The sequence below is a fragment of the Aulostomus chinensis genome, chromosome 11 (genome assembly GCF_037954235.1).
Source record: "Aulostomus chinensis isolate RoL2024-O1b breed Wild chromosome 11, RoL_Achi_v1.0, whole genome shotgun sequence".
Taxonomy (NCBI): Eukaryota; Metazoa; Chordata; class Actinopteri; order Syngnathiformes; family Aulostomidae; genus Aulostomus; species Aulostomus chinensis.
The window spans coordinates 14,312,375-14,321,587 of NC_141330.1; the positions used below are offsets into that span (position 1 = coordinate 14,312,375).

General features: G+C 43.4%; 1 protein-coding gene across 3 annotated transcripts; it reads left to right on the top strand.

The window, feature by feature from the left end:
• The first annotated feature begins 1,851 nt into the window (after nt 1-1,851).
• spaca6 (sperm acrosome associated 6) lies at nt 1,852-8,976 on the top strand. 3 transcript variants are annotated; one of them, XM_086217278.1, is made up of 9 exons: nt 1,852-2,582; nt 3,411-3,491; nt 3,678-3,749; nt 3,955-3,978; nt 4,087-4,161; nt 4,692-4,795; nt 6,486-6,642; nt 7,380-7,497; nt 7,627-8,976. In XM_086217278.1, the coding sequence occupies exons 1-9, from the start codon at nt 2,369-2,371 to the stop codon at nt 7,688-7,690; spliced, it is 909 nt and encodes a 302-aa protein (XP_086073404.1). In that variant the 5' UTR covers nt 1,852-2,368; the 3' UTR covers nt 7,691-8,976. The 3 variants fall into 3 exon arrangements, with proteins under 3 accessions (XP_086073404.1, XP_086073407.1, XP_086073403.1); XM_086217277.1 differs by having other exon boundaries at nt 1,855-2,582; nt 7,314-7,497; XM_086217281.1 differs by lacking the exon at nt 3,411-3,491 and having other exon boundaries at nt 1,854-2,582; nt 7,314-7,497.
• The last annotated feature ends 237 nt before the right edge of the window (nt 8,977-9,213 follow it).

Below are 9,213 nucleotides of genomic sequence, written 5' to 3' on the forward strand. Positions count from 1 at the left end.
ATTGGCTGGCTTTGTGTGATAGGCCTCTACAGGGTCCAATAGGAAGACAGCCGAGGGTTGTGACCCCGTCATATTTGCCACCTTGGAAAACAGCTGGAATTGTTGCATTGTCATGTTCGGAGACTTTGTATTGCTTCTGTGTCAATAAAATATGACCCCAAAAAAATCCCCAGATGTTACATTTGCAATCTGTTTTCTCCTTTCATGCATATCTCAGAGTAGTCAAGTAAACTGTTTGACATCATTCTGGAACATTTCTGTTAAATACAGCAGAAGCGCAGCCGCCTAAATAAAGAATGTCATGTCATTTTACAGCTGGTCAGTTCATCAGGCCACAGAAGGCGAGCTTATATGTTCTTGTATGTGCTCTAGACGTGTGAGATTGTATCAACGTGCCCTCAACGGCGCTGTACACAAACACAAAATGCATTCTGTCTCACACATGCACACACACACATGCACACACACACACACACACATACACACACACACACACACACATTTGGGATATTCCTTGTGTGCCGTCTGTAAGCTATTGCTAACTTTGGCAGTCCGGGAGCAGACTTTTGTCTAATATTGATTGGCTTGTCTGTGGAGACAGATGAATGCATTAGTACCCCGCTCACCCTGCCACTGGAAATATATTAAGTTCATGTCTTAGGCACCCTGTCTGGTTGCCATGGAGATGCACCGGTAGTGAGGGACCAGGGAGGAGCGGGGGGTAGGGAGGAGGATGGTAGACGAGTGGGGGATACAGGATGTGATGAGGCAGTCGGCTTGATTTGTAGTCCCACTCGCTCTCTCTTCCTCTGTCACTTGTGTCCTTTCTCACCTCTTACACCTCCCTCTCTCCATTTCTCCTCTTTCCTTCCTCCATTTACTAGTTTCTCATTCATTCACTCTTTTATTCACCTCCATCAGCAAAAATAAGCACTTTCTATGTCTCGCCAATTCCACAGCGATAATGGCAGCCACCTGACAGTTTTTGTTTGTCCCTTTTATTCTTTGTTTGGCTTCTTCTTTTTCCTCACCACATCTTTACCTATAGTAAGACTTGTATTCTTTGTATTTCTCTTGGGTTTTCATACCGACACGCTTCCCACTTCATCCCCACACATACATAAGCATTTAACTCCCTCTTCGTGTCTCCCTCCACTCCCCCCCCCCCCCCCCCCACTGCCTTTTTCCTTGGCTCGCTCCATCTCTGTGCTCTGCAGTAAAACTGGTGCATTGAGCCAGCGGAAAGGGGGACTGGAGACAAAAGAATGGAGGGAAGTACAGAGGGGAGTCTCTGATGCTCTCCTCTCAAACCCCTGCATGTTGACAATGCATGCATGCGCAGGACACTTTGCAGATCTTATTTTTAATATCAAAAGACTTCTTGAGATCAAAATTGAGGCCCTGGGTAAGAACACCACGATTTGAGGCCACTTACTCACTCACTGAGTCACTAGGGGGGGGGGGGGGGGGGGGGCCAAAGTTAGTGCCTGTGGTCTGTAGGTTGCAGTATGATTGGATGGATCCTAAGGTGATCAGGATTCTGCTTGAGAACCAAGTCAGCGATAATGGCAGCCACCTGCCAGTCTGAATTCTGATGTTGGAGGGATGACAGACTGAGATGTACTTCAAATGCTTTTACGCTCAGGTTGAAGTCTCAGGGTCTAGGGTCTGAGATGAAAGTCTGGATGGTTGAGATAATTGAGATGACAGGATTCTAATGTCGGTGATGATGAAAGCCACCCTGATGATGCGTCAGTCGGCATGAGAAAGTCTGAGTGTCCAAAGTCTAAGATGACAGTCGGAATGACATGACGGGCTGTCAGGATTCTCCATCACCTTGATGTTGTCTGTCTGTCCGTTTGCATGTCTGTTGTATTGTCGCATAAACAGTTGATATGACAGTCAGGATTCTGCCTGGACTGCTTTGATGCCCTTCGACACCCTATGGGAGTCAGATATAAAAGTCAGATCAGAGTATGACTAAAGTTTTTGTGAGGTCACAGCTTCCAGTAAACCTGTAATAAACTTCCATCAACCAGATGTTGTGTCTTCTGTCCAGTAGTGAACGCCAGGTGCGACCGGCAGGACCCTGATGTCATCAGGGGCTTTTGCAGCAAGCATCCATCACAACTTGCATCAAATTTGACAATGCATTTGCTTGTTGGTGGAACTCTGACAATAGTCTTCAATCAAATTGTCAGAATGACATGACAAAGGAATTTGAAGAATTTCAAATTGCTCACAATGGTCTTCGGCATGTTTTTTTGTTTCATGGAAACCTTGGAATATTTCCAATTGTAGTCACGATAGATCATTTGATAAAAAAAAAAAGACAAACAAACAAACTGCTAAGCAGCCAAGCTGAGAAATGTCGCCTGCTTTACTGTTTGCATGTGTCAGCTTGCTGTTCAACACCTCTCTCGGCTGCTTTCGCTGCCTTGTTCTTGAAGATGATACTGATGTCAGTAGTCGCTTGTGTGAGAGCTACGGTCGAGCTCTCAGGGCATATCCTGGCACCTGCTTCAGGGAGCTGGAGCGCATATTTGACAAGAATCCCAAGGTCATTCAGGCTGGCCGAGTGGGTATGGAAAATTATCTATTGGACACCTTTTTTTAGGTAGAAAGTCAGAAATGAGCAATCAATTTATTAAAGCAGGAAATCTCAGTATGTTTGTGAGTCGATAAGCTGGGTCTTGCCGTGTGAGTTTCATGAAGCCTTGAGGAGGCGGTCCCATTTCCTTTACAGACTCTGTTAGGCAGAATTCTTCATGCAGATTGAGATTTCTTGCTTTTATCAGGCAAAGGGTAGGTAACCGACCGCATTGCATTAGGAGGCATGCTGTTGGAAGCTAGTGCAGTAAATAACAAACCCTGTGGTGTTATCTTCATCAAGTCAAAGACAAAAAAGCTAAAACAACAGGAAAACAAAGAGGAAAAAAAGAATGGGATCTACTGGGAAAAAACTGGTAAAGAATGTCAGGGATTGTTCGAAGCTCATGCTCACCCATGTTGAAATGATTTGTTCGAATGGATCTGACACCCAAGCCACCCTTCTGTTAGCTCTGCTATCAGGCTTCCCTTACTCTCCTACCACAAGCATGAAAGCAGTGAACAGTAACTCCGTTGTCTTTTCCATTCCGTGGTGGTCGTGTGACCCGCTGTTACACTTTGTAACACAATGTTCCTTCGTCTTATTAACAATTATGGCTGATTACACAATAGATAGATAAAGTGTGAGCAAACCTCACATTGCTGCCAGTGCAGATGAAGTACCAGCTGCAGTAAAACACGACAGATAGCGTCCAACATCTCCCAGAAGGCACTGCAGCATGAAGACATGATACCAGGCCCTATTGGTAGCAAATTAGACAGGTGGATACAGACAATTACTTCATTTGTCTCTCTTGCAGGTGATCGCAAGGTGCTGCAGGAAATTCTGTATTCAGAGATCCGGCCCCTGATAGAGGACCTTAACGGAAAGATCTCTAATGGTAGCTAAACTCCTGATAGCCACATTACAGCACAACTAAATGAGACTTTAGTGCTTCAGAATTGTAAAGTCGGGTGAGAAGTGGAGGGAGGATCAAAATTAGAAATTTCCAAATGATTCCCTGCAGCACTCAATTCAGCAGCCAAATATGTGTGTCTTCTTCCTCCTCCTCGTTTTCATCCATCAGATGCAATGTTTGAGGAGAGGCTGCAGACAGCAGCAGACAATTTCATCGCCGCTGCCTCCAAACTGCCTAACGGTAATATGTGGTTTTTCCTTCATCTTTTCATCTATAGTAAGACCTATATCGGGTCATTATAGCTCCCTCTGATCTCTGTACTCTCTCTATAATAGTCTCGTTATGTTATTACAGCCTCTCAAATGCTGTGTAGAATAAAGGAAGTTGTCAGGTTAAACACAGTGGTAGAGTAGTCCAAGTTCACTATCTGTCATTTATTTTTCAGACACGGGATGTTTGCCCCCATGCGGTTAGTCCCCCTTTACCTTTTTCAAATCTTTAAATCATTTCAGTTATCTCATCAGATCTATCGAGTATGTTAAGGCAAATATGAATGCTAAGTTCATTGTTTCATCAGGTTTTCAGAGTTCCGGTCCATACGACTGTAATACATGCAAGTATGTTTCCTGTGGATTCCCTCTCGACTGTCCATGTGAGTATCACTAATGTATCCAACATTCTGGATTACTGGTGCTGTTACATCACAATTTTAAAATGTGAAAAAGGCGTAGTAATCCCGACTTGCCACATCCTTACATAACTACGTTTTCACCTTCATAAGCGCTCCTGATCCTTGAAATTCTCCGCTTTTGATCCTTGAAATGCTCTTAGCAGAAAGTCAGGATTTGAAAAAGAGACTGAGGCATGGTTTTATTTTCACACATTATATCTTTTGCACCGAGCCCCCAAGGTACTCTTTAAGTCCTTGGCTTCTTTATGCAAGGTGACAGTTGACTCCCACACACTATGGTATTCATATCAACCCTGTACAGCACAGCCACTGTTTAGCATATCATCACTTTAACTCAAGTCCTCAGAGACTGGGTTTAAGTATTATCATTAAGGAGGGCTCAGACTGCAGGAGCTGCCCCCTGTGAATGTTATCTGTGTGTGTGTGTGTGTGTGTGTGTGTGTGTGTGTGGTACTGTCTGGTTGAATGTGGGTGGCTATATGTTATTTCAGTTACAGACATATTGGTAGCAGAGAACAGCAGGACCAGCATGTGGTGTGATGTGGCATTTAACTTACCAGACGATATCGAGATGATCTGGAGGTTTGCGGATCAGGTACGTTGGACCTTAATGATGAACACATCCAGTCCTGCTGCTGCACCTGTGTGGGACCAGTTTAAAATGTAGCACTATCTTTTTCTGGCAGGTGTAAAAGTGTAGCCAGAGTCTCATAGTCTTTACCAAACTGTTCCCCTCGACCTCCACAAGATAGTTTGCCTGCAGGTCACCTCTGGCACCACTCAAGTCAGTTCTGCTGTGAGGACATGATTTACATCTCCCGAAAGTATAAAGGCAGAGCCTTTCAAATTGGGAAGCAGGCCTCCCCAGTGAGGCAACACTTTTCTGGGGAGGCTCAGTGAATGGAAGTGACAGAATACTACAATAGCTATCAAAGGGACATCATGTAGAACAGCAAAAATGTACTTGATTTGGTTGAGGGCACATCCAGACTTCCTGCAGTTTTCAGGAGTTCCAGTGTTTTTCCCACTTTCCAAAGCCCAAAATCTGTCCTGTCTCCATACAGACCTTTTTCATGTATTTAGTGTCATCTGATGTTGCGTCAAACAGCAGCATAGGGCTACCTATTGAGATTTTAATTGTCTCTCTGATCAAGTAACGTTGTCTTGGTCTCAAAGGCCATCAGGAACTTATCAAAGCCGACAGTTTCAGACTTCGTCATCATCATAATTGTTTTGCTATACACTCAGAACATTATGAGACTGATTTGCTGTCTCTTAAACAGCAAAACCAATGGAACTACATGAGCAGCTTTCATGTTAAACTCAATCATCCATCCATTTTCTATACCACTTATCAGTTAAGGGTCACGGGGGGCTGGAGCCTATCCCAGCTGGTGGGGGGGGGGGGGGGGGGGGTCACCCTGGACGGGTCGCCAGTCGGTCGCAGGGCCATCGAGAGCAATTAGTGGTTCAGTATCTTGCTCAAGGACACTTCAACATGGTCATGGGGAACCAGCAACCCTTCGGTTGCTCGATGGCCACACTATCTCTGAGCCGTGCCGCCCCTTTAAACTCAGTCAATATGTGTAAATAAACATCACACACATTTCCAGATGTGAAAACATGACGGCTATTTTTGTCAGGGTCATGAAATATTACGTTTAAAGTGTATTTTGCCTTTGAGGTACTAAATATTGACTCCACAAAGATGTTTTTCCAGACTATAATCAAACCTTTGCGACTCAAGAATGCAAAAAGAGCCAGCTACGTACAGTTTATTTAGCTTGTAGCTAAAATGCTCCATGGCCACCAACCAGATGCAAACAACAGCAAAAATGTCAGCTTTTGAACTTAAGTGCATTGTCAAGTATCAGCAATCTATAAACACTTTGATGTGAGCAAAAGGGATAACTAGCTGGAGCACTGAGTGGGACCAACTTGATTAAACTCATTCATGGTCGTAAGAACATGTTGCAAGGATGCACTTGAGGATTTCTAAGCATATGTTATCAGGCAGTGTTACTGATGTAGCTACGAAGTCAAGCCCGACTGGTATGAGACATCTTTCTGCATTTCTCAACGACTAGCCTATATGCTAAGCTATGTTAACATCTAGCGGCTGTTGGTTAACACGGTACGGTCTTCTCACCTTACTTCTCTTCTTTAATAGCAAGGAAGCCCGTACTCTAAGCGTGTTCCCCCCCGACTGTCAAGTTAATACTTTAAGACTACTCTTTCAGAAATGATCCCTTCCTACAAACATTTAAGCTCTCCCTCTTGGACAGGTGAGAACCCAGCAGGTGGATCAGTTTACCGAAGTGACTGCGGGGGTGGACAGACTCTTTTCCATCCCTTCAACCAGCCTGCAGCATGAAGGCACCTACCAGTGTGAGATCTTCTCAGGCAGGCGATCAATTGTCAGACTCTTCTACTTCCTAAAAGGTACATATAAAGGTCCCAGGTTACAGGACTTCATGCTTTGGGGACTGACAAAACATAGACAAATATGAGCAGAATGTACTTTAGATTACGCATTTACAAACAGAGCACTAAAACTTATTGACATATATCATATAAATGTCAGAAGGAATGCAAATGTCATCATCATATGCCAGGCTGGCGTTAATTGAAAGTGTTGGATAAGGTGTGACTGATGTGTATGTAAGTTTAATTGAAGTAAGATGAAATCGGGAGCCAACGTTAGAAGTTAAATGATGGAAGAAATCAAAAGAATACAGTATTATAGTGCGATAATTTGATCCTTTTCAATCAAGACGGTCTAAATGCAGGCGCTGAAATCATGGAGGCAATGAATCATTACAGCTGAAAGTCATGCAGTAGTCATTTTTATCTGATTAAGTACTTCTCTAAATCCTGCTTTTCTCACACTTTTCTTGTTCTACTGTATTAACACTCTCACTAGAAATGTACTGACGTAGAATCAAAAAGAAAATCCTCATTGGGAGGTTCCTGGTGCATCAGATCATGGAGGGGCATCACACTACACAACTTCCCCCCAGTATAATCATTTTTGCACCTTCCCAGTTCTTTATCTTGACGGTGCGACCTTAATATTAGCTCCCTGTCTCATTGTCTGAACGTCTTTCTCTAAGTGACCCCTGAGGTTGTGGCCGGCCACACAGAGCTGCAAGAGATATTTGACCTGTCTCTGCTCCCAGGAGGGCGCTTACTCCCCGAGCCTGGTGGTCCTCCTCACTCCAGCCCCCTCCTCCCATCACCACTGCTCATCTCCATCTGTTTAACCGCTTCGCTGCTGCTGCTCTTCCTCTCCCTGGGGTAAAACAGACATAATTTTCACATCATTAGAAATAAATCACGAAGACATTTGTAGATACACACCTCAGTGAGTTCTATGTTTTATATGTGAGCAGCGTTTTTTTTTCTTTTTCTCTTTGGCTGTTGCAGGGCTCTGTTTTGGTCGTCACTACGAAGGAATGAGGAAGTCGTGCTGGTGGAGAGCAAGATTTAGGACACGTAGTGCAATAAAGCCATTTCATTAAGCATTACGTCATCACTTCCAGAAAGCCTGTGTGTATATGATTCCTTTCACCACCAGAGGGCAGGACACACAACTCAACCAGCACCTGCTCTTATCCGTTTCAAACTGTGGTGTAATGTATCATAAAACTTGGTTATTCTGCACTGTTGATGCACGTGAGTATTTCAGGTTCATGCTTCTTTATATCAGAAGCAATGAACAATTTAAAGGTTAATACTGTGGCTTCTGTTCCACGAGATTTATCTGGCATCTTTTTTAATAACCTTTTACTTAGATGAGTTTATAATGGAAGGCACCTTGCCGCTCTAAATTGAACTGCACTCATGTAGCAGGACCATGTGTTCCATGATGTCAGACACCCTCTCTGACTTTGATCTCAGAGTTCTCACTTTGATCTGATTTTAATCATCAGGTCTTAGACCCCAGACCTCCAAACTTCTAAACACACAGCACCTCCTAAAGGTGCCAGTACTGTATGTCTGGCATCAATGCAATGAGCAATGTTGAGATAATGGAGTCAAAATCATGCTGATAGAGATGGAGAGTCTGTCTTACCAAAAATATGGAGTGGACAAGCTCTCTGTGTCACAATTACATTTTGGTGTGGAGCAGGTGAAGAAGAGTCAAGCAGACGAACATCTCACATCTGGGCTGTGGTCTTGAATATATTTTGTTGCCAAAACGAAGGACAACATCACCCAAACAGATGTGAATCATAGCAAAACAAGTGGAAAGGGTGTGGAAGTTCCTCCATTGTAAAAAGTGATTTATCAAATACTTGTGCAACTGTTGACATGCTGTATATTTATTAACATATTAACTGGTAAAAGCCTCAAAGACCTCAAAATAAAAGCCTCACCCCAACCCTCTGATGTCACAGCCTTTGTCGTCTGGAACAAGAGTGAAGGGCAGAGGCACACCTAAAGTGTTAAGTAACACATTGTTGAACTCTTCCCAAGTGGAAATTTGTTATTTTCAAACAGTGGCCCCCCTCATGTCACTTAGAGCAATTTATTTTCTGTCATACTTGGCTACACCCAATTAATGAGGTCAGTATTACACAACACAAACACACACACGATCACATTTGTTAATTTGCGTCACGGAAAATCTTCCTGTTTAGCTTTCTGCTAAGTGTGTGTTCATCGCGCGTGAAGCACAAGACATGTAAAGATCGCAGTTATCCGGCTATCAAAGTGACAAGATTTACTGACCAGTTTAAAAAAGAAAATCTGTTTTTTTTTTCTCATCAGTCTTGAGTTACATTTGGATATGGATACGTCCATGGCAGAGGGAACCAGTAACGTACGTTGTCATTGACGTCCTCTTTGCCACCAACAACAAACGATAGCAAAACTGTCCAAAACATGGTGTTTAATTAAAGCTAAGGGCAATAAACAATAAAAACCAGGCACACGCATGTGGTATGAGTGAACTGATCAGTATCAGCGCAAGGACGCAGTCAAACAATAAGTGAAATATTTACTAGACTG